The 27,268-nt window shown below is 36.6% G+C and overlaps 1 protein-coding gene across 1 annotated transcript in view; it reads left to right on the top strand.

Moving 5' to 3' along the window:
• Positions 1 to 21,779, top strand: part of TMEM232 (transmembrane protein 232) — a gene marked incomplete at its 5' end in the record, with an annotated part of 213,606 nt that extends 191,827 nt beyond the window's left edge. The window contains 3 exon segments of the mRNA XM_059062356.2: positions 17,780 to 17,867; positions 21,548 to 21,651; positions 21,653 to 21,779. Of these exon segments, the coding sequence (XP_058918339.1) occupies positions 17,780 to 17,867; positions 21,548 to 21,651; positions 21,653 to 21,749 (289 nt within the window).
• Between the last annotated feature and the right edge of the window lie 5,489 nt (positions 21,780 to 27,268).

The raw sequence follows: 27,268 nt of genomic DNA, 5'->3' as shown, positions 1-27,268 counted from the left end.
AAAAACAAAAAGAAAGAGATAGCAAAAAATATGTCACAGATGAAGGAGCAAGGTAAAAACCTACAAGAACAAATAAGTGAAGAGGAAATAGGCAATCTACCTGAACAAGAATTTGGAGTAATGATAGTAAATATGATCCAGAATCTTGGAAATAGAAGGGAGGCACGGATTGAGAAAATACAAGAAATGTTTTACAAAGATCTAAAAGAACTAAAGAACAAACAGACATGAACAACACAAAAACTGAAACGAAAAATACACTAGAAGGAATCAATAACAGAATAACTGAGGCAGAAAAATGAAAAAGTGAGCTGGAAAACAAAATGGTGGAAATAACTGACGAGGGGCAGAATAAAGAAAAAAGAATGAAAAAAATTGAAGGCAATCCCAGACACCTCTGGAACAACACTAAATGCACCAATATTCAAATTATAGGGGTCCCAGAGGAAGAAGAGAAAAAGAACAGGTCAGAGAAAATATTTGAAGAAATTATACTCAAAAACTTCCCTAACATGGGAAAGGAAATAGTCACCCAAGTCAAGGAAACACAGAGAGTCCCATACAGGATAAACCCTAGGAAAAACACACCAAGTCACATATTAATCAAACTAACAAAAATTAAATTCAAAGAAAAAATATTAAAAGCAGCAAGGAAAAAACAAAAAATAACCTTACGGGGATTCCTTTGTATGTTATCAGCTGATTTTTCAGCAAAAACTCTGCAGGCCAGAAGAGAGTGGCAGGATACTTAAAATGATGAAACAGAAAAACCTACAACCAAGATTACTCTACCTAGCAAGGATCTCATTCAGGTTCAAGAGAGAAATCAAAAGCTTTTCAAGACAAGCAAAAGATAATTCACCACCACCAAACCAGCTTTACAACAAATGCTAAAGAAACTTCTCTAGGGGGGAAACACAAGAGAAGGAAAAGACCCACAAAACCAAATCCAAAACAATTAGGAAAATGGTAATAGGAACATACATATTGATAATAACCTTGAATGTAAATGGATTAAATGCCCCAATCAAAAGACACCGACTGGCTGACTGGATACAAAAACAAGACCCATATATATATATACTGTCTACAAGAGACCCATTTCAGACCTAGGGACACATACAGACTGAAAGTGAAAGGATGGAAAAAGATATTCCATGCAAATGGAAATCAAAAGAAAGCTGGAGTAGCAATACTCGTATAAGATAAAATAGACTTTAAAATAAAGACTGTTACAAGAGATAAGGAGGAACACTACATAATGATCAAGGGATCAATCCAAGAAGAAGATATAACGATTGTAAATATTTATGCACCCAACATAGGAGCACCTCAATACATGAGGCAAATGCTAAAAACCATGAAAGAAGAAATCAACAGCAACACAATAATATTAGGGGACTTAAACAGCCCACTTACACCAATGGACAGATCATCCAAACAGAAAATAAATAAGGAAACACAAGCTTTAAAGGATACAATAGACCAGATAGATTTAATTGATATTTATAGAACATTCCACCCCAACGTGGCAGTATACACTTTCTTCTTAAGTGCACATGGAACATTCTCCAGGATAGATCACATCTTGGGTCACAAATCAAGACTTGGAAAATTTAAGACAACTGAAATCATATCAAGCATCTTTTCTGACCACAATGCTATGAGATTGGCAATCAATTACAGGAAAAAAAATCTGTAAATCCCACAAATACATGGAGGGTAAACAGTGCACTACTAAATAACCAAGAGATCACTGAAGAAATCAAAGAAGAAATTTAAAAATACATAAAAACAAATGACAATGAAAACATGATGACCCAAACCCTATGGGATGCAGCAAAAACAGTTCTAAGGGAAATTTATAGCAATTGAATCTCACCTCGAGAAACAAGAAAAATCTCAAACAATCTAACCCTACACTTAAAACAACTAGAGAAAGAAGAAAAAAAAAAAAAAAAACCCCAAAGTCAGTAGAAGGAAAGAAATCATAAAGATCAAAGTAGAAATAAATGAAATAGAAACAAAGAAAACAATAGCAAAGATCAATAAAACTAAAAGCTGGTTTTTTGAGAAGGTAAACACAATGTATAAACCCTTAGCCAGACTCATCAAGAAAAAAGGTAGGGATGCAAATCAATAAAATTAGAAATAAAAAAGGAGAAGCCACAACTGACACTGCAGAAATTACAAAGGATTAAAAGAGACTACTACAAATAATTATATGCAAAAAAAAAAAAAAAACAGACAACCACGAACAAATTCTTGGAATGGTACAATTTTCCAAGACTGAACCAGGAAGAATTAGAAAATATAAACAGACCTATCACAAGTAATGAAATTGAAACTGTGATTTAAAAGGTTCCAACAAACAAAAGTCCAGGACCAGATGGCTTCACAGGCGAATTCTATCAAACATTTAGAGAAGAGCTAACACTTATCCTTCTCAAACTCTTCCCAAAAATTACAGAGGAAGGAACACTCCCAAATTCATTCTACAAAGCCACTATCACCCTGATACCAAAACCAGACAAAGATATCAGTAAAAAAAGAAAATTATGCACCAATATCACTGATGAACATAGATGCAAAAATCCTGAACAAAATGCTAGCAAACAGAATCCAACAACATATTAAAAGGATCATACAGCATGATCAAGTGGGATTTATCCCAGGGATGCAAGGATTCTTCAGTATATGCAAATGTATCAATGTGATACACCACATTAACAAATTAAGGAATAAAAAACATATGATCATCTCAATTGATGCAGAAAAAGCTTTTGACAGAATTCAAAACCAATTTGTGATAAAAACTCTCCTGGAAATGGGCATAGAGGGAACTTTCCTCAACATAATAAAGGCCCTATATGACAAACCCACAGCAAACATCATTCTCAATGGTGAAAAACTGAAAGTATTTCCACTAAGATCAGTAACAAGACAAGGATGTCTACTCTTGCCACTCTTATTCAACATAGTTTTGGAAGTCCTAGCAATAGCAATCAGAGAAGAAAAAGAATAAAAAGGGAAACAAATTGGAAAAGGAGAAGTAAAACTGTCACTGTTTGCAGATGACATGATACTATGCATAGAAAATTCGAAAGGTGCCACAAGTAAACTACTAGAACTAATCAACGAATTTGGTAAGGTTGCAGGATACAAAATTAATGCACAGAAATCTCTGGCATTCCTACACACAAACAATGAAAGTTCAGAAAGAGAAATTAAGGAAACACTCCCATTTACCACTGCAACAAAAAGAATAAAATACCTAGGAATAAACCTGCCTAAGGAGGCAAAAGACTTGTACTCAGAAAACTATAAAACACTGATGAAAGAAATCAAAGATGACATAAACAGATGGAGAGATATACAATGTTCTTGGGTTGGACGAATCAACATTGTGAAAATGACTATACTACCCAAAGCAATCTACAGACTCAATGCAATCCCTATCAAACTACCAATGGCATTCTTCACAGAATTAGAGCAAAACATTTTGCAACTCATATGGAAACACAAAAGACCCTGAATAGCCAAAGCAATCTTGAGAAGGAAAAATGGAGTTTTCAAGCTCCCTGACTTCAAACTATACCACAAAGCTACAGTATTCAAGACAGTCTGGTACTGCCACAGAAACAAATATAGATCAACGGTACAGGATAGAATGCCCAGAGATAAACCCACGCACATAAGGTCACCTAATTTACAACAAAGGAGGCAAGGACACACAGTGGAGAAAAGGCATCCTGTTCAATAAGTGTTGCTGGGAAAACTGGACAGCTACGTGTAAAAGAATAAAATTAGAACACTATGTAACACCACACACAAACATAAACTCCAAATGGATTAAAGACCTAAATGTAAGACCAGACACTATAAAACTCTTAGAGGAAAACATAGGAAAAACACTCTTTGACATAAACCACAGCAAGATCTTTTTTAACCCACCTCCTAGAGTAATGGAAATAAAAGCAAAAATAAACTAATGGGACTTAATGAAACTTCAAAGCTTTTTCACAGCAAAGGAAACCATAAACAAAACAAAAAGACAAACCTCACAATGGGAGAAAATATTTGCAAATGAATTAACAGACAAAGGATTAATCTCCAAAAATATACAAACAGCTCATGGAGCTCAATATCAAGAAAAACAAACAATCCAGTTTAAAAATGGGCAGAAGACCTAAATAGACATTTCACCAAGGAAGACGTACAGGTGGCCAAGAAGCACATGAAATGATGCTCAACATCACTAATTATTAGAGAAATGCAAATCAAAACTACAGTGAGGTATCACTTCATGCTGGTCAGTATAGCCATTATCAAAAAAGCTAGAAACAATAAATGCTGGAAAGGGTGTGGTGAAAATGGAACCCTCCTGCACTGTTGGTGGGAATGTAAATTGATACAACCACTATGGGAAACAGTATGGAGGTTCCTTAAAAAAACTAAAAATAGAATTACCATATGACCCAGCAATCCCACTACTGGGCAAATACCCTGAAAATACCATAATTCAAAAAGAGACATATACCACAATGTTCATTGCAGCAATATCTACAATAGGACATGGAAGCAACCTAAATGCCCATTGACAGACGAATGGATAAAGAAGATGTGGCACATATATACAATGGAATATTACTCAGCCATGAAAAGAAATTGATTTATTTGCAGTGAGGTGGATGGACCTAGAGTCTGTCATACAGATTGAAGTAAGTCAGAAAGAGAAAATTACCATATGTTAATACATATATATGGAATCTAAAAAAAAAGGTACTTATGCAGGGGAGGAATAAAAATGTAGACATTGAGAATGGACTTGAGGACACAGGGCAGGAGGGGAAAGCTGGGACAAAGTGAGAGTAGCATTGGCATATATACACTACCAAATGTGAAATAGTTAGTTAGTGGGAAGCAGAAGCATAGCACAGGGAGATCAGCTTGGTGCTTTGCAATGACCTAGATGGGCGGGATAGGGAGGATGGGAGGGAGGCTCAAGAGGGAGGGAATATGGGGACCTATGTATGCATATGGCTGACTCACTTTGGTGTACAAAAGAAACTAACACAGTATAGTAAAGCAATTATATTCCAATAAAGATCTATTAAAAAATCAACTACAAGAAAAAGAAATTGTAAAAAACACAAACACATGGAAGCTAAACAATATGCTACTCAACAAGCAATGGATCATGGAAGAAATAAAATAATACCTAGAGAGAAATGAAAATGAAAACATGATGATCAAAAGCCTGTGGCATGCAGCAAAAGCAATTCTAAGAGGAAAATTTATAGCAAAACAAGCTCACTTAGGAAACAAGAAAAATCTCAAATAAACCTAACTTTATACCTAAGGGAACTAGAGAAGAAGTACAAAGCCCAAAGTAGTAGAAGGCTAAGAGGAAAATGTATAGCAAAACAAGTTCACTTAGGAAACAAGAAAAATCTCAAGTAAACAACCTAATTATATACCTAAGGGAACTAGAGAAGAAGTACAAAGCCCAAAGTAGTAGAAGGAAAGAAATCATAAAGATTGGAGAAGAAATAAGTGAAATAGCAACTAAAAAACAATAGAGAATATCAAAGAAGCTAAAAACTGGTTCTTTGAAAAGATAAAGAAAATTGATAAACCTTTAACCAGGCTCATCAAGAAAAACAGGGAGTGGGCCCAAATCAATAAAATGAGGAAGGAAAAAGAAGTTATAACTGATAGCACAAATTACAAAAGATCATAAGAGATTACTATGAACAGCTATATGCCAATAAAATGGACAACCTAAAAGAAATGGACAAATTCTTAGAAATGTACAATCTCCCAAGATTGAACCAGGAATAAATAGAAAATGTGAACAGACTAATTACTTGTAATGAAATTGAATCAGTAATTTAGAAACTCCCCCAAAAAACAAAAGTCCAGGACCAGATGTCTTCACAGATGAATTCTACTAAATATTTAAAGAAGAATTAACACCTATCCTCTCAAATTATTCAAAAAATAATTGCAGAGGAAGGAATACTCCCAAGCTTTCTGTGAGGCCACTATCACCCTGATACCAAAACTAGATAAATATGTCACAAAAAAAGAAAATTACAGGCCAGTATCACTGATGAATATAGACACAAAACTCCTCAACCAAATATTAGCAAACTGAACAATACATTAAAAGGATCAGGGAGGAACCAAGATAGTGGAGAAGGACGTGCTCTCACTCCCTCTTGCGAGAATACAAAATCACAACTAGCTGCTGGACAATCATCGACAGGAAGACACTGGAACTCACCAAAAAAGATACCCCACATCCAAAGACAAAGGAGAAGCCACAATGAGACGGTAGGAGGGGCACAATCACAGTAAAATCAAATCCCATCTGTTGGGTGGGTGACTCACAGACTGGAGAGCACTTATACCACAAAAGTCCACCCACTGGACTGAAGGTTCTGAGCCCCATGTCAGGCTTCCCAACCTGGGGGTCCGGCAATGGGAGGAGGAATTCCTAGAGAATCAGACTTTGAAGCCTAGTGGGAATTGATTGCAGGACTTTGACAGGACTGGGGGAAACAGATTCCACACTTGGAGGGCACGCAGAATGGAGTGTGTGCATGGGGACCCAGAGGAAGGAGTGATGACCCCAGGGGGACGGAACCAGACCTACCTGTTAGTGTTGGGGGGGTGGTCTCCTGCAGAGACGGGGGGAGGGGATGCTGTGGCTCACCGTGGAGACAAGGACACTGGCAAAAGAAGTTCTGGGGAGTACTCCTTAGTGTGAACCCTCCCAGAGTCTGTCATTAGCCCCACCAAAGAGCCCAGGTAGGCTCCAGTATTGGGTTGCCTCAGGCCAAACAACCAACAGGGAGGAAACCCAGCCCCACCCATCATCAGTCAAGTGGATTAAAGTTTTACTGAGCTCTGCCCACCAGAGCAACAGTCAGCTCTACCCACCACCAGTTCCTCCCATTAGGAAACTTACACAAGCCTCTTTGATAGCCTCATCCACCAGAGGACAGACAGCAAGAGCAAGAAGAACTACAATGCTGCAGCATGTGGAACAAAAACCACATTCACAGAAAGAGTGACAAGATGAAAACGCAGAGGGCTATGTACCAGATGAAACAAGATAAAACCCCAGAAAACAACTAAATGAAGTGGAGATAGGCAACGTTCCAGAAAAGGAATTCAGAATAATGACAGTGAAGATGATCCAGGACCTCGGAAAAAGAAAGGATGAAAAGATCGAGAAGATGTAAGAAATGTTTAACAAAGACCTAGAAGAATTAAAGAAGAAACAAACAGAGATGAACAATACGATAACTGAAATGAAAACTATACAAGAAAGAATCAACAGCAGAATAACTGAGGCAGAAGAACAGATAAGTGACCTGGAAGACAAAATGGTGGAATTCACTGCTGCAGAACAGAATAAAGAAAAAACAAAGAAAAGAAATGAAGACACCCTAAGAGACCTCTGGGACAACATTAAATGCAACAACATTTGCATTACAGGGGTCCCAGAAGGAGAAGAGAGAGAGAAAGGACTGAAGAAAATATTTGAAGAGATTATAGTAGAAAACTTCCCTAACATGGGAAAGGAACTAGCCACCCAGGTCCAGGAAGCGCAGAGAGTCCCATACAGGATAAACCCAAGGAGAAACACAACGAGACACATAGTAATCAAATTGGCAAAAATTAAAGACAAAGAAAAATTATTGAAAGCAGCAAGAGAAAAATGACAAATAACATGCAAGGGAACTCCCATAAGGTTAACAGGTGATTTCTCAGTAGAAACACTATAAACAAGCAGGGAGTGGCATGATATACTTAAAGTGATGAAAGGGAAGAACTTACCACCAAGATTACTCTACCCAGCAAGGATCTCATTCAGATTCAATGGAGAAATCAAAAGCTTTACCGACAAGCAAAAGCTAAGAGAATTCAGCACCACCAAACCAGGTCTACAACAAATGCTAAAGGAACTTCTCTAAGTGGGAAACACAAGAGAAGAAAAGGATCCACAAAATCAAACCCAAAACATTAAGAAAATGGTCATAGGAACATACATATTGATAATTACCTTAAACAGGAATGTATTAAATGCTCCAGCCAAAAGACACAGGGCTTGCTGAATGGATACAGAAACAAGACCCATATATATGCGCTCTACAAGAGACCCACTTCAGACCTAGGGACACATACAGACTGAAAGTGAGGAGATGGAAAAAGATATTCCATGCAAATGGAAATCAAAAGAAAGCTGGAGTAGCTATACTCATATCAGATAAAATAGACTTTAAAATAATGTTACAAGAGACGTGGAAGGACACTACATAATGTTCAAGGGATCAATCCAAGATGAAGATATAACAATTATATATATATGCCCCCAACATAGGAGCACCTCAATACATAAGGCAACTGCTAACAGCTATAAAAGAAGAAATCGACAGTAACACCGTAACAGTGGGGGACTTTAACACCTCACACCAATGGACAGAACATCCAAAATGAAAATAAATAAGGAAACAGAAGCTTTAAATGATACAAGAGACCAGATAGATTTAACTGATATTTATAGGACATTCCATCCAAACCCAGCATATTACACTTTCTTCTCAAGTGCACACAGAATATTCTCCAGGATAGATCACATCCTGGGTCACAAAGCAAGACTCAGAAAATTTAAGAAAATTGAAATCATATCAAGCATCTTTTCTGACCACAACGCTATGAGATTAGAAATGAATTACAGGGAAAAAACAGTAAAAAAAAAAAATACAAACACATGGAGGCTAAACAATACGTTACTAAACAAACAATAGATCAGTGAAGAAATCAACAAGGAAATCGAAAAATACCTAGAGACAAATGACAATGAAAACACGATCCAAAACCTATGGGATGCAGCAAAAGCAGTTCTAAGAGGGAAGTTTGTAGCTATACAAGCCTACCTCAAGAAACAAGAAAAATCTCAAGTAAACAATCTAACCTTACACCTAAAGGAACTAGAGAAAGAACAAAACCCAAAGTTAGCAGAAGGAAAGAAACCATAAAGATCAGAGCAGAAATAAATGAAATAGAAACAAATAAAACAATAGCAAAGATCAATAAAACTAAAAGCTGGTACTTTGAGAAGATAAAATTGATAAACCATTAGCCAGACTCATCAAGCAAAAGAGGGAGAGGACTCAAATCAACAAAATTAGAAATGAAAAAGGAGAAGTTACATCGGACACTGCAGACATACAAAGCATCCTGAGAGACTACTACAAGCAACTCTATGCCGATAAAATGGACAACCTGGAAGAAATGGATAAATTCTTAGAAAGGTATAACCTTCCAAGACTGAACCAGGAAGAAATAGAAAATATGAGCAGACCAATCACAAGTAATGAAATTGAACCTGTGATTAAAAATCTTCCAACAAACAAAAGCCCAGGACCAGATGGCTTCCCAGGTGAATTCTATCAAACATTTAGAGAAGAGCTAACATCCATGCTTCTCAAACTCTTCCAAAAAATTTCAGAGGAAAGAACATTCCCAAACTCATTCTATGAGGCCACCATCACCCTGATACCAAAACCAGACAAAGATACTACAAAAAAAAAGAAAATTACAGACCAATATCACAGATAAATATAGATGCAAAAATCCTCCACAAAATACTAGCAAACCGAATCCAACAACACATTAAAAGAATCATACACCATGATCAAGTGGAATTTATCCCAGGGATGCAAGGATTCTTCAACATATGCAAATCAATCAATGTGATACACCATATTAACAAATTAAGGAATAAAAACCAGATGATCATCTCAATAGATGCAGAAAAAGCTTTTGACAAAATTCAACACCCATTTATGATAAAAACTCTCCAGAAAGTGGTCATAGAGGTAACCTACCTCAACATAATAAAGGCCATATATGACAAACCTACAGCAAACATCATTCTCAATGGTGAAAAACTGAAAGCATTTCCTCTAAGATCAGGAACTTGACAAGGATGTCCACTCTTACCACTGTTATTCAGCATAGTTTCAGAAGTCCTAGCCATGGCAATCAGAGAAGAAAAAGAAATAAAAGTAATACAAACTGGAAAAGAAAAAGTAAAACTGTCACTGTTTGCAGATGACATGATACTACACATAGAGAATCCTAAAAATGCCAGCAGAAAACTACTAGAGCTAATCAATGAATTTGGTAAAGTTGCAGGATACAAAATTAATGTACAGAAATCTCTTGCATTCCTATACACTAATGATGAAAAATCTGACAGAGAAATTAAGGAAACACTCCCATTCACCATTGCAACAAAAAGAATACAATACCTAGGAATAAACCTACCTAGGGAGACAAAAGACCTGTATGCAGAAAACAATAAGACACTGCTTAAAGAAATTAAAGATGATACCAACAGATGGAGAGATATACTATGTTCTTGGATTGGAAGAATCAACATTGTGAAAATGACTATACTACCCAAAGCAATCTACAGATTCAATACAATCCCTATCAAATTACCAATGGCATTTTTTACGGAACTAGAACAAATCATCTTAAAATTAGTATGGAGACACAAAAGACCCCAAATAGCCAAAGCAGTCTTAAGGGAAAAAAGTGGAGCTTGGGGAATCAGACTCCCTTATTCAGACTATACTATAAAGCTACAGTAATCAAGACAATATGGTACTGGCACAAAAACAGAAACATAGATAAATGGAACAAGATAGAAAGCCCAGAGATAAACCCATGCACCTATGGTCAACTAATCTATGACAAAGGAGGCAAAGATATACAATGGAGAAAAGACAGTCTCTTCAGTAAGCGGTTTTGGGAAAACTGGACTGCTACTGTAAAGTAATGAAATTAGAACACTCCCTAACACCATACACAAAAATAAACTCAAAATGGTTTTGAAACCTAAATGTAAGACCGGACACTTTAAAACTCTTAGAGGAAAACATAGGAAGAACACTCTTTGACATAAATCACAGCAAGATCTTTTTTGATCCACTTCCTAGAGTAATGGAAATAAAAACAAAAATAAACAAATGGGACCTAATGAAACTTCAAAGCTTTTGCACAGCAAAGGAAACCAAAAACAAGAGGAAAAGACAACCCTCAGAATGGGAAAAAACATTTGCAAATGAATTAACGGACAAAGGATTAATCTCTAAAATATATAAACTGCTCATGCAGCTCAATATTAAAGAAACAAGCAACCCAATCCAAAAATGGGCAGAAGACCTAAATAGACATTTCTCCAAAGAAGATATACAGATGGCCAAGAAGCACATGAAAAGCTGCTCAACATCACTAATTATTAGAGAAATTCAAATCAAAACTACAATGAGGTATCACCTCACACCAGTTAGAATGGGCATCATCAGAAAATCTACAAACAACAAATGCTGGAGAGGATGTGGAGAAAAGAGAACCCTCTTGCACTGTTGGTGGGAATGTAAATTAATACAGCCACTATGGGGAACAGTATGGAGGTTCCTAAAAAAACTAAAAATAGAATAACCATATGATCCAGCAATCCCACTACAGGGCATATACCCAGAGAAAACCACAATTGAAAAAGACACATGCACCCCAATGTTCTTTGCAGCACTATTTACAATAGCCAGGTCATGGAAGCAACCTAAATGCCCATTGACAGATGAATGGATAAAGAAGATGTGGTACATGTATACAATGGAATATTACTCAGCCATAAAAAAGAACGAAATTGAGTCATTTGTTGAGATGTGGGTGGACCTAGAGACTGTCATACAGAGTGAAGTAAGTTAGAAAGAGAAAAACAAATATTGTATATTAACACATGTATGTGGAACCTAGAAAAATGGTACTGATGAACCAGTTTGCAGGGCAGAAATTGAGACACAGATGTAGAGAACAATCGTATGGACACCAAGGGGGGAAAACCACAGTGGGGTGGGGATGGTGGTGTCTTGAATTGGGCAATTGGGATTGCCATGTATACACTGATGTGTATAAAATTGATGACTAATAAGAACCTGCAGTATAAAAAAACAAACAAACATAAAAAACAACTAATACTAAACTGTCTTTGGGTTATTTGAATAGAAATATGTTAATATAAATGTTTTAGACATTACATGAAATTTCTAAAAATCTTATATGTTCTGGTATAATGTTATAAGTCATAATTCTAGTTATTTAAAATGTATATCTCAGAAATAACTAAATTTCCTTGTCAATTGCATTATTATGAACTTTCATCAAATCTTTAACCATGGTCATTTTTAAGCTTTTTGTCATTTACAGACAGTTCTGGGTGTATTGTGATGCTTTTGCAAAAATGTTCCTATAAAAGGGTTTCATCTTCAAGGAATTCATGAAAAAGACTCTGACAAGTACAGGGTTTTTGTAACTGACTATACTGCTAAACTGAATGAATAAGCATTTTCAGATCTCTGACGGAAAACTGATGAATTCATAAAAGTGCTAACAAAAGATCAAGATAAAAAAATTAATTACATGGGAGTGAGTGAACTGATGAGGATGATTATAATTTTTGTGACTTTCTCTTTGAATAATAAAATAAAATCCAACAAGGACTCAGAAGCAAAAAATATACAAATCAATTTTCACTGCATAGTAAAGGAGCTGTTACAGTGGTGGATTACTGGACTGAATGTCAACATTTTGACATAGTATGAGTGTGTTTTGTGTTTGGTAATTGCAATATTGCATTGTTGCTCTTGTTGTGGTCATCCATTTACAATGCTTGGTGTCAGTTTATCTCTTGTAAAAATAAAATACAGTGTGTGTGTGTGAGAAAAAAAAAGGATCAGATACCATGATCACGAGGGATTTATCCCAGGGATGCAAGAATTTTTTAATATCTGCAAATCAATCAGTGTGGCACACCACGTTAACAAACTGAAGAATGGAAACAGTATGATCATCTCAATAGGTGCAGGAAAAACTTCTGCCATATTTCAAAATCCATTTATTTAAAAAATTCTCCAGATAGTGTGCATAGCGGAAGCATACCTCAATGTAATAAAGGCCATATATGACAAACCCATAGCTAACATCATACTCAATGGTGAAAAGCTGAAAGCATTTCCTCTAAGATCAAGAAAAAGACAAGGTTGCCCACTCTTGTCACTTGTATTTAACAGAGTATTGGAAGTCCTAGCCACAGTAATCAGAGAACAAAAAATAAATAAAGGGAATCCACATTGGAAAGCAAAAGTAAAACTGTCACTGTTTGCAGGTGACATGATACTATACATAAAAAATCCTAAAGTTGCCACCAGAAAACTACTAGAGCTCATCAATGAATTTGGTAAAGCTTGAAGGATATAAAATTAATACACAGAAATCTCTTGCATTAATATACACTAACAGACTATCAGAAAGAGAAATTAATGAAACCAACCCATTTACCATTACATCAAAAATAATAAAATACCTAGACATAAATCTACCTAAGGAGGTAAAAGACCTGTACTCAGAAAACTGTAAGACACTGCTGAAAGAAATTGAAGACAACACAAAAGAAATGGAAAGATAAACTGTGTTCTTTGATTGTAAGAATTAATATTGTTACAAGGGCCAAACTAACCAAGGCAGTGTACAGATTCAGTTCAATTCCTATCAAAATACCAAGGGCATTTTTCACAGAACTAGAACAAATAATTTTTAAATGTATACAGAAACACAAAAGACCCTGAATAGGTGAAACAATCTTGAGAAAGAACAGAGCTGGAAGAATCATGCTCTCTGACTTCAGTCTATACTCCAAAGCTTCAGTAAGCAAATCAGTATGGTACTGGCACAAAAGCAGACACATACATTAATGGAACATTATAGAGAGCCCATTTGTCACCTATAGTGAGTTGAACTGTGTCCTCCAAAAGATGTGTCAAAGTGCTAGGCCCCCATACTTGTCAATGTGACCTTATTTGGGTAGCTAAGATAAGGATTTCAAGATGAGATCATCTTGAATTAGGGTGTATCAAAGAGAAATTGCACCAGACAAATTAAACAGGCAAAGAAAACTTTACTCAAGTCTTGCAATAGGGGAGAGAGATTGAACTTAACTCCCCTGAAACAAAAGACAGGAGGTTTTTTGACGCTGAGGTGAGCTAGTGGAAAAGTTTTGGACGATGTTAGAGGAGAGGTTGGTCATTGTGATTAGGTCATTGTGTTTGCTAATTGCCACCTAAGTTAGATTCCTACTCTCCCACAGAGACTGGAAGATAGGAGCACTATCTTTCTTGATGATTTTATTTTAAAGGGATGGCTCCCAGGTCCTTGAGAAAAGTGTTCCTGGATAATAAAACTGGCAAACGGCTGGGAGAAGAGAAATAATTTACAATTGCAAGTTTTCTACAGTAAAAGCTCTAAGACAAGGGAGATCAGGTGCCTAGAATCAGGAAGAAGCCTGTCTAAGCTTTAGTCAAGCTTTAGCTTTAGGGAAAGTTAAGGCTATCTTGGTCACATGGGCCTTAAATCCACAGTGTCCTTGTGTCCTTGTAAGAGACAGAAAACAAGCAGACATAGAGACATGGAAGGAGAGGCCATTTGAAGACAGACAAAGATGGGAGTGATGTATCTACAAGCCAAAGAATGCTAAGGATTTCCAACAGCTACTAGAAGCTAAGAGAAGCCTGGAATGCATTCTCCCCAGAGCCTTCAGAGGAACCAACTCTGCCAACACCTTGGTCTAGGACTTCTGGCCTCTAGAACTGTGAGAAAATGGATTTCTGGTTTTTAAGACTACCAATTTGTGGTAATTTGTTATGGCACACCGAGAATTGTAATATACCATGTTTCTGGGAAGATTTTTCTCTACTTCCCATTTAATTCCAAACATAAGAATTGTACATCTCGGGCTTCCCTGGTGGCGCAGTGGTTGAGAATCCGCCTGCCGATGCAGGGGACACAGGTTCGTGCCCCGGTCCGGGAAGATCCCACATGCCGCAGAGCGGCTGGGCCCGTGAGCCATGGCCGCTGAGCCTGCGCATCCGGAGCCTGCGCTCCGCAATGGGAGAGGCCACAACAGTGAGAGGCCCGCGTACCACAAAAAAAAAAAAAAAAAAAAAAAAAAAAAAGAATTGTACATCTCATGTAAGCCTCATCTTAATTGTTTTGTCTTCCATTACTTTTTCTCTTATTTTATTCTCTTCTCTTTTAGTACCACCTAAAAGTCATGGCTTATTCCTCTGAATTTTTTTGATAATGATAATAACAAGGATAGTATAGCTGAAACTTGTTTAGTATTTGCTCCATCAAAGGTATTTATGTCTTATCCCTTTTTAATTTTTATAAATACATAACAAGGAAGGTACTATTATTTTTTTGTATTAAAAATTGAGACACCAAGGAGCAGAGTGATAAATAATACTAAGTGGCAGGATGAAAATTTGCTTAGAGATCTGAGTCCCGAACCTGTTTCTTAACCATTTTACTACATTTTTCTGTTTATATCATTGAATACTTATCTCTCTTATGGCTCATTTTGTATTATAGTTATTTATACATTTTTCTTTTCCAGTACAAACTATTCAACTGAGATAACTAGAAATCAAGTGCACAAGCATATCCATCTAATCTTCCCATTTAAAAGGCTTTCTAACATATGTATATTGTTATGCATGTCTTTATCTTAAACTTTTATAATTCAAGAAGGAATTTGAGGCAACTTGCTTGAACACCTTTAACTAATTTTAAAGTTCTGTCTCATTTATCTTTTCACAGCATTTAGAACAATTCTTTGAATATCAGAAGTGCCCAAATTTTGTTGAATGAATATCGTTAACCCAAGTCTTAGCCGCAGATGCCCCCTAACTCCCCAGCATTCTAGAATCATTTTAATATTTCAATAGAATGGTTAGGGCCCCTATTCTACATGCAGTGGGAAGCTCACTGCTATTCTGCCCCACAATACTTGTGAATCTTATGGGTTAGGAGAGGGCTCCATATATTTTCCCTGGTCACCTGTCACTTGAGTTATTTTCCTTTGAATCCCTGCTATTAGCTCCACTCTAATGACCTACCTCTTGAGATTGTTGTCTTCTTGCTCTACTGGACACTGCTCTGCTGACATAAGAGTGTTGTGTGGTAGACTCTTATTGATGGCCTGGAATATAAAGGGGATTAAAACATCACAACTTTCATTTATTCATTCAGTAATTTACCAAACATATATACATTCATTCAGTGTCTAGTGGCACTGTGTAGGTCACTGTGGAGTCAATGATAAGCAAACAAGCAAAGTCTCCACAATCATGTAGCTCATATTTCTAGTCAGGAAAAAAAAATTTCATACAGGCTCACAGATAAATGTAAAGTTATGATTGAGATAAGTATGATGAAGGAAAGGCCCATGGCGGATTGAGAGCTATGGTAGTGGGCTTGAACTGAGAAGCTGAAGAAGTAGGCATTAACCAGCCCTGCAGCAGAGAGGAGGAGGAGAAGGACATTGTAGAAAGGGGTGGTGACAGCATGTGCAAACAAACTAGTCAGGTGGAGCAAGGCACATCACAGTAACTGCAAGAAAGCCCATGTGTTAGGAACACATAGACCTGGGCCAAGAAGGGAGAAAAGTAAGTCTGGAGAAGCCATGCAAGCCACTTAAACAAATGCACAGTCTACTTCAGGCTTCCTCAACAAGGAATGTACTCTTACTCTTAAAATTAATGCAGAATTACTGAAGAGTTTGAAGTCAGGGATTGACATGATCCACACTGTATTTTGAAAAAAAAAAAATCTGGCTACTATATAGAGACAAGAATAAAAAGAATAAGACATGGTGGATGCAGGGTTTATAAAAAGGGAGGCCTTAATCCAGGTAGGAGATGATGGCTTAGATTAGGAAAATGATGGAGATGACGATAAATGGAAGGATTTGAGAAGTGTTTAGTACAGCATAAAGCAACCTAGTGATATGAGAGAAGCATGTCAAAAAGGGTATAGACAACTTGAAAAAAGTGCATATTAGACATTATAGTCTTAAAAACTCATCAGACTTTTTTCAATATGGAAATTTTCACCAGCTATGTCTCTCCTTAGACTCTTTCCTAAGAGCTTTTCTTTTAAACCCACTTCCTCTCCTTCAAAGCCATATTCTTTACCACCATTTTGTTGCATAACGTATTTCTGAGCTCACAATAATTTCTTCATAATAAATTTAATAATGTAATTATTATGTGGACAGTTTAATACTAAATCTCCACTAGTTTAGGACCCAGCTTTGTACTGCAAACACTTCCATTGAGCTGTTGCTAAATTGTCTGCCACAGTTCCAACCTTATTTGAGAGAAGTATTGAAGTCATATCATTTTTATTTTCTTGTTTAGTATATCTTAGACCAAATTCTTAGGCTTAGAATTCCACCAGAACTTCCAGGGTCATGGGGCTGTGTACAGCGATGGGCACTTTCATCTCCCTGTTGAGCATAGTCTACTTCAGGCTCCCTTAAGCCTTTCATACTCTAGCCTCTCATTTGCTACTGACCAGCTGTAGTATTTATATCTCCTAGGAGAAGTTGCCTTTTTATTATTTTCTAGTTCTCATTCTATATGTCATGCCCTACCCTCAGAAATGTCAGTTTTAAGAACCCAAATGGCTTACAGAAACTAAAAGCTAATATGTAGTAGTCTACACAGTGTAGTTTTCTATGTTAACAATATAGAATCAAAATTCTTAATAATGAGGATTTGTAAATCTATATATTCCGGGGAGGAAGACTATCTATACCTAATATTGGATCTGTTCTTGTGCTCTTTTGAAGGGAACATTCTTCTATGCCAGAAATCTCGTTTCCATATCCAGAATTTTTTACCAAGGCGGACAAAGAGTTGGCAAGAATCATTGACCACGTGAGATTGACTTTCTTAAACTAGCAGCAAAAGCTTTGTTCTTTAAAGGCATTTTGAATCAGAAAGTGTAGTTCTGAGATGGAAACATTAATACATGGAACTCAAAAGTAGAACCATGATTGAGATTTGCCAAACTGAATTATATCTCACTGTACTATCTATATACCTCAGTGCCTTCATTGGGTTACAGAAAATTTGGCTTTCTGTCATTTACAAAATACTAGCCTTATCCTATTTCCTGAATTAGTTCTGATTTTTTTTGTGACAAGGATCTGATACTGAACACTGAACACTGATTTCTTCTGTAGTGTAGTTTTAACAACAGAATAAAAATCTTTTGACTCAATTTTCAATGACCATTCTTTACCCCTGAAATATTAGAAAGACTTTAATCATTCTGTTCTTGGTATCAGTTAAATAAGCAGTGACAATACAAGGCCATTTACTTAACATATTTTAATCCACTGAGCTATATTTATTCAAAGATTTCTTGCCAAATCATTTTATGACTATTTCTCTTTAGGAGTTGGAGTAGGAGAGAGAGTACTTATTTGTTGTTTTTTCTTTGAATACAATATAGATTCAATAGCAGATAGAATGTGTTTAAATTATTTTTATCACCAGTTCAGTATTATTTCTCAGATTGTATTTATATTCCGATGGTTTACGTTCCTTTTAATTAGTGATATTTTGAGAAAGAATAAATGATTATTTCATTTATTGATCCCATTAAATAGTTATTTATCACATAGTCAATATTTTAGCCACCCTAGCAGTGGCCACAAATATTGGGGTTTGGAAACTGAATGATACCCTGGAATCAGAAAATGAGAACTATAGTATTGTTATTTTATTCACTAATAACATTTATGCTAAACCAGTATATCATATGTACAGGGCATTATAAAAAATTCCTAATGGTTCATAAATTGCAACAACTATAATTTTACCATTCACTTCAACTAAATTATCTGGAATATATTACAAAAGATAGCAGGTTGCCAATGTATGTATACACACACATACATAGTGTAGTTTTAATAACAGAACAAATTTGCCTTATCATTCTTTATCCTTGAAAGTTTCGAAAGACCTCGATCACTTTGTGATTAAACACATTGATTTAAAGAGACAGAGGACAGTGTTTTGAGTGACAGAGAAGAGGCTAGGAAATGCCTCCTAAAAACCATCGTCTTTTTCTCCTTCCAAGGGTATAAGCAGTATCTAAGCAATCACTGCCATCAATCTTTATACTGACAGTAAAGGAATCCTTTCTGCAAATATGTTTGAGAATGGATAGGATCCAAATTGTTTGATCTGTGGCTAGCCTAATCAAATACTTAGCAGTTTAGTAATATTGATCTGGGAAGGTTTATGAAAGTTTCTCTGGATATCACATTTTAAAAAATATTCGTCTATATACTATTTCCTTTGACATAGCTATAACTATAGTGCTTTGTACTTATATCTCACACTTTACAAAATGCTCTTAAATTAGTTAATTTAATCCTTACAACAACTTTGTAAAACATTTACCAGTAAGAAGAATGTAGCTTTACAATTCAGTTAATTGTCCCAGGTTTTAAAGTTAGTAAATGACTGAGTCTATATATAAAACCAGATCCCTGGACTTCAAATATACTTGTCAATTTTTCAGAGTTGCTCAATTTCTTGGCTTATAATTACTAACCTAAATGGGGGAGGGAAGGTAGAATTTGTAGAACTGACAAGAAACAAAAACACACAGATACAGTTTTAACCGTACCTGTTGAATTTTATTGAATTTTATCGTGTCCCTGATATGCAAGGAATAGGGCAGATACCTAATTGTTCAGCAGATATTAAGGTACTGTACCTTTTACACTTCTGGTACTCTATAGCATGATGACTGAATTCTGAGTGAATGGGCTGAATAAAGCAGTACGGTGCTTCTATTTCCCATCAACTTCAAGCATATCTGCATCCTCCTAGTTGCCACAATTCATGATAATAATGGGAAATAAAAGACAATGATTTATCCAAATTGAGTTTGTCATAGTCAACAGAGAAAAAAATGGGAAAAAGAAGTTTACATTTTTCTGGGGCTAACAAAAAGAAGGATTATACCATTATGGTGCATTCCAGCCAAGCCAAATTCTAACAAGGAACTAAAAAGAGGAAGAGCTGCCTCCTGGTGGTTAGCAATATGGTACCCCATTACTGCTTTTATACATGCTGTTCAGGAAACCAAAGAATTCTATTTTACTGGGAGTTCTTAAGAATTAATCTCTGTTGATTTTTCACAATGTAAAGATCAAAGTCGTAAAGTACATTGAGATCTCTCATAAAGGGTAAATTAGATGTCTTTGTTTATAGGTACTATCATTATTACACCAACTATTACTTTTATGTTATAACATAAAATTGGTGTTTTTTTCAAACAATTGATGTTATTACATAGTTTATTATATGAGAAAAAATTGTATGTCACTGATGGGTATCATAGAATTGTAGACTAAACCAAGGCCTGAATTTTAGCCTATGCTGGAATGTTCTGGATGTTTTGCCTCAATTTTCTGGATAGTTCATATAAAAATGCCTTCTGAGAAATGACACTTATATGAGTAGCAACTGTGTGTAGAAACAGTCTCAAGATAAGTGCAGGAAACTTTCCTATTTCTTATGTCTTTAAAGCTTAACTGGAAATTTTAAAAGTAGATATGATTTTTTGTTTAATATTAAATCTGAATGTGTTGACATTGAAAAAATATTTATTGCCTTTGGAAAGCTGAGTGATGAGTTGTGGATTCTGAGGTTTAGTTTTGCTTATGAATATCTGTATATCCCAGATGACAAATCACAGTCATAATTCCCAGCACTGGTATATAGTAATTTTTAATTAATTGATAGGTTGTTAAGCATAGTCTGGTCATTTGTGAGTGTGCATGGGCTGAGGGTGACAAAATGATCAATGTAGGTTGTGTCTTTAGGAATTTTTAACATTTCATGCTAGGGGTCATTCTTCCCTGAACTTTTTACCTGGCCTAATGAGGTGATTACCACCTCTTTTTGCCACATCCCTCATTAAAGATATTAGAAGGGGAAAAAATGATTATTTGGTTGATTTACCATCATTACTTCCAACTACTTATTCCTAGTACTCCTGCCTCCAGAGAATGGTATTGTCACGAAATAACGTGGTCAACTGAGATGAATTCCTTAGAAGTATTTTTATTGGTCTGTTGCAAAATCAGTCTTTGCCCATTAATTTCATTTTCAATCTCATAAGTAATAAATAATATCACTATGCCTTTCACTTTAATTTGGTTTTTCTTTTTATTTTGCTTTGGCTTGATTTTTCATTTTAGGATTCCATGCTATCATGTAAATACCAATATTGATGATGAAAGGAAATTCCTTTGGTGTATATAAATGTAAACCATATTATCTCTTTTTTTTGGATTGTTGGTTTATTACTATTAAAAATGCTAAGGGAGAATTCTGGTTTTTTTGGGTCTTATACACTTTCTAACAGATGGCTTTTATATTTTTCCAGTATGGTAGAGTATAAATTCATGAAGAATATCTGTGAGAAAAACTAAGAGAATAATTGGATATAAGAATCTGCATTTTGAGAAGCTAAACTCATATATTTTTTTCATGGAAAATCATATATAAATGACACTTTCTCTCTGTAACAGTGGCAGGAAGAGCTAAAGATGCGACAAAAGGGAGACGCAATATGTGAGGCGGAAGAACGGAAAGATAAAGAGTTAGAGGGAAAAAATAGCTTCCAAGAAATTATGAAGAGAAGAGAAACTACGCAAGCAAACCAAACCCTATGAGCTTCCTCCTAGGACTGAAGTAATTTCATTAGAAAAGAAAATGAGCCCCCAAAACTGAGGTCCATATGCCAGAAATTCATTGCATGAAAGAGACCAAGGTAGCTATAGGCTAGGAAAAAATCATTAATTAACTGTAAGCCATTCCTTAGAAAGGAGTTTATCCTGGTGCAGGTTTTTTAATAGTCATATCTTAGTCCCAAATTAACAGTTAGCACTTAGTCACATTTGAGTGAAGTATTTTACTAGATAAATGTTTTCAAGAACGTGGCTAGAACTAATTGACTCTTACCTTGTGATCATACACATACTTAATGATTCTCAGAGTATTGATTTTCATTGGACAGTTAGATCAAAATGAATTGCAAATTATTAATGAGTCACAAATAAGAACTATTTCTTGAAAATGGAATGAACATCAACTCATACTCCTATAATTACTATTATACTAAGAAAAGAAGGACCCCGCTTTGCATTTACATTTCATAGTCAATCTATGCCAAGTGAAACCACATGTCAGAAGCTTGAATTCAATAAATTGCTGTATATAAAAAAATCTGGACAGGCCAGTCATCTCAGGATGAGGTAATATTTAACAGATACCAGAGAAACCTTCTGAGTGACAGTGATTTTACTTTGCCAGATGAGGTTATGAGAGTGGATTTGCATGGTCCTAGAAGCACTTATTGGAGGGATTCATCCAGTCAGGAGTCATCTTAAAAATGGTGCTTCACTTCTTCTGATGCTCTCAATCTATGGGTTAAAGGAGCGGGGTTCTTATGCCTTACACTCCTTTTCTAAAAAAGATAATCACAACTCAATTTTGCACAGGTGACTTGGTGATACTCAAGAGACAGATACTTTATCAGGATGTCAAATTCAAATGGCTTCCAGGTCAAAAAGGTCACATAAATTAGTGAGAGGGCTATAGAATACCTACTCCACCTAAAGAAACTTCCCACCACTCCACTCCACTCTGCAGTGTGTCCAGTGCTGTAGGATCATCTAGTCTTTAAAGAAGATGCCCTCAATCTTTTTAAAAATAAAAGTTGCTAAATTTCAAAATGTTGGCAACCGATTTAAAAAAAAAAATCACATACTTCTGAGTTAAATTTGACATGTGGGCCACAAGTTTGTGACCTACATTATGTGAATTTACAGTATCATTCTTTAAGATAACAACAATGTATGGTAGAAAAATGGAATCAAGGAAGGGTTTTCCTCTTTTGATTCCCTACAGAGCTGATTCAAATTTATGTTGCTGCTCCCAAACCTTTTGACCCATCCTTGTCTTCTCATGCAGAGAATAGGTAAGTTATCAGAAGTAATATCCCCCAATGCACCTTTCCAAATACTTTCATCAATCTTTGCTTTCCTCGCATGTGAAAAGAACTCTCTCCCCTAGAAGGCCAGCCAGTCCCTTTTCTCTGAATCTGATCCCATCCAAATTCTTCCTCCATCAACTATTTACTATCCCCCTTGAAGTCCCTCACTTCTATGCAAGGAGGTCTCAATTTTCTACCATCCGTCTATCTACACTACTCAGCGTTACCAAACCCTAACTGCCTTTTAAAGTAATAATCGTATGGGTTGTAAAGAGATGGAATCACTAGTCTGTAAGTTGTGGGGAAAGGACTCTGGAGATCTAACTGCTACTTATAAGAATGTTTAAACATCCTGCTGTATCACAACCACCTTTTAGAAACACAATGTATGCAATATCAGAACTATTCTGGTGTTCTGAGGCAAGGACTAGTCTGCCTTAAAGCTTCTAAACTGCAGACATAGGTGTTTTTTTTTCCTGTTCTGCTTAGTCTGTTCCCACTTGTTCACCTGCTTTCTAACTTCCACAGTTTTCTTAGTATTTCTGATGTGCTTTTATCTGTTCTCTTTATGTATTCACATCTATTTTTTTTTTTTAAATCCTTTTTGTATCATAGTGGTGGAGATTTGGAAAGGAGCTAAAAAATAATACGTATATACGTATTCACTTGCAATAAATTTATGAAGAATATATAAATTCAAGATTATATATGAGTAAAGGTATAAGGATTCTGATTAATTAACTAGATAGATAGGTAAATACCTTTATTCTTAAACTATTCTTTAAAATTTTTAAATTCTTAAGTTATTCTTTAAAATTCTTAAAATTTGGCAACACACATCTCATGGATTTCTTCCTGTGTCCTGGGATATCAGCAAACACTGGGGCTTGTAGCTCTGGGTTCATATTCTAGCTATGCCTCCTGGCAGCTATGAAACACTGAGCATGTTACTGAACCTATTTGAGCTTCAGTTACTCACTTATAAAAAAATTTACAATTTATGTAAAGAGTTGTATCAGTCAGAAGCTAATCAAAAAACAGAATCATGCCAGTCATTTTAACAGGGAGAATTTAACATAAAGAATTGTTTTAAAAGGTGTTAGAGAACTAAGAAAATGAAAAGGGAACATAAAAATAATACAGAAATAGGAGACTACTACCACCTCTAGGGCCAGAGGATCAGAGAAATGAAGGTTGGATAACCAGAATCTAGAATCATGGAGGAAGCACCACACACAGTGGGACTCAGCCCTCTGAGGGGAAGCACTGCCCAGCTCTTGCTGGTACCTCTGATGGGGCATGGTAAGTAATTTTGAGAGCATAGAAAAAAAAAAAAAAAAAAAGGACACTGGAACAAATTGTCTCTTGCTGAAACCAGGGTGCCAAGAGCAAGACAACAAGAGGAGTCAAGCTTCTTTTTCTTCACTATCCTAGAACTCTTCCTGGAGTGTGCCTGTCCCCAGCATCACAGAGCAGAGAGAAGAAGGGTGGGTTTGGAGCTGAAGGACACTAGTTAAATAACTGGAAAAGTGTGTAGCTCAATGCCTAGAACCTATTAGGCCAAGCAATAAAATTATTCCTTCCTTCTTCTGCATTTTTGGTCCTCTTTTCTGCTTTTTCTGTAAGCTTTCCCTTTTAAGTTAATGTAAATGGCTTAAAATGAAACTTTTACTACATTTTATCTTTTTAACTAACCCTTAATTCTTCTGGTAAGTATTTACTTTAACACAAATTCAACTGGTACTCTTTGTAATATACTCTTAATATTATTTCTGCCTCAACATTAACAAAGGGTTCTATGAGTCTCAGGGTGGGTTGGACACCAGATGGATTTTTTTCAGCTCCTCTCATGTTGTTCAGCCTTAGTCATTTATTTTTCTAGTCTTCCCACTTTAAGTGAGAAAGAAGGAGAATGAGACAGGTACTCCATGTCTATTTACCCTTTACAGCTTCTACAATTCTTATTGATCGTTAAGTGAGTCTACTATTCGGAAGTGTTAACCTATCTCAGGTCAGAATTTCTTTCTGTCTAAACCTTGTTTCTATGCTACTCTATGTTCTTTGCTGACTTTTATTTTAAAAGAACACGTCTAGGTCTTTCTACATTCACTTATTATAAATTCTCTAAAGGATTTCTTTTAGCAACCACCAAAACAATTTCTTTATCACACAGACTACTTCATAGACCTTTTACCTTATTGTGAATGAAATATTTATAGGAATTTTAGCTAGTTTCACTAGGGCATTAAAAATTAAAAGACATATATTAGGGGAGGAGAGAGAAAAGACAAATAGTAAATTCTGAGTAACAGAAACATAAAAATAAGTGTTTCTTTCAGTGCATTTAAAAAAGGAAAATCAAAAGATTTACAAGGTTTGTGGAGCATGACAAAAAAGAAGTTTAGGGAAAAATATATCCAAAACAAATGTCTTAATTTTGACATTAGTGAGTGGGTGTTTGAGAGAAAGGGGTATGTAGAGGTAATAGGTAATTTAAAAAGTAACTCACAGCAACAATTTTAGAAACTCTAAGGTAATGTTTAGCAATTACAATTCAAGTAATTGATTCTGCTCTTACCTGTAAAAATCCTCTCTGGGACATATGACTGTAACTGCCTACTAGTTGATTTTGAATGACTGTTCTAATTTTTTTTTTTAATTATCAAAAAAATCCAAAGGGGACAGGAATCGGGATGTTGGAGTAGGAGGATGTGGGGCTCACCTCCACCCACAAAAACATAAAAAATACATCTACATGTGGAACAATTCTCACAGAATACCACCTGGAAACTGGCAGAAGAACTCCTATACAACCAAAGATGCAAGACAGATCTCCATGAAACCAGGTAGAACAGAAAAAAAATAAAAAGGGATCAGGACGAGACTGGTGCCCCCTGAGAGGGATGTGTAAGGGAGAGAAGGTCCACACAGATAGACCCTCGAACTGGGGAGCACCTTTGCCTGAAGGGAAATCTGCTGGGACAGATAGAGGGGCTGGAGAAGCCTAGACTATTCTCAAGGAGTATGCACATGCAGGGCAAGGAGAGACTGGTGCCTTGCCGCACTTCCCAATCCAAAGGGGCAAAACCCCAGCCCCACTTGCTCCGCATTGTAGCCTGGCACAAGATCAGGGCAGAGAATCAGTCTAGCTGCACAGAGTCAGATTGGGGTGCCAGGGGTATGATCCTGGCCAAACTGTGGAGACCATATTCAGCACACACATGGGGGCAACTCATTGAATGGGGTAGACATTGTCAGCATGTGCACTGGTGGCACAAAAGTACATGAAGGAGCTAAGCTCTGAATCTCAGGTGGACAGGCCCAGGGAGAAGACTCAATCTAGGTGCATGGAGACAGACCAGAGGGCCTGGGTTGTAGTCCTCAGGGAAGCATGGAGACCACTGTCAGTGCACACACAGCAGGGGGTGAGCCACAGCAGACATTGCCGGCACATGCACCAGGGGACGCCACAGAAACACAGCTTCTGGGTGCTGAGTCTTGCATGGACAGGCCATGGGCAGGAGTATGCAGCTGTTTGTTCCCCAGTGAGCGCACTCCAGCTTTGCCCACTCCACACTGAAGCTTGGAGCCAAATCTGGGGTGGACAGATTCTGGGAGACGTCTGCCACAGAGCAAGCCCAGGTCCCAGACAGCAGCATAGCTACCTCAATTCCTGTAGCCACAGCCTAGCACTAGGTCTGGGATAAACACAATGGAGAGAGGGACGCAACCTTGGGATGCTTCTGGGTGGAACTGTGGACACCTGCAAAGGTGGCACAAATGTTCACTGTGACTATATAGGCCTCATGTGCTTCAGTGCGTGGCACGGTATGCTCTCAAGGGCAACAGAGCCTGATTGAACCCTTAGTGCTTCTACTTCAATAACTGGGGAGCAGACCTTACCCACAACAGCTCAGTAACAGGCACGGAACAGAGGAGGCCCTACCCCACTTCCAGTGCCAGATCTGGACACCCAACACCAACCACATCCCCTATGAAAGGGATAGTGGCCAGCACACTGAAGAAAGATGTGGCTGGTATCCATACAAAAACCAGCCCTCAAACCAAAAATATTGGACTCACATAATCTACACAGGGATGCTCCCACATAAACCATCCCTTCAAGACCACAGTAGATAAATGTTTCTCCTAAATTCATAGAGACAGAGAAACTGAAGTCAAGTGAAAAAGCAGAGGAACTACTCCCCATTAAAAGAACAAGAGAAATCCCCTGAAAGAACAAATAATGAAACTG

This window comes from Kogia breviceps, chromosome 4 (assembly GCF_026419965.1).
Source record: "Kogia breviceps isolate mKogBre1 chromosome 4, mKogBre1 haplotype 1, whole genome shotgun sequence".
Taxonomy (NCBI): domain Eukaryota; kingdom Metazoa; phylum Chordata; class Mammalia; order Artiodactyla; family Physeteridae; genus Kogia; species Kogia breviceps.
This window is presented reverse-complemented; position numbering and strand designations above follow the sequence as displayed.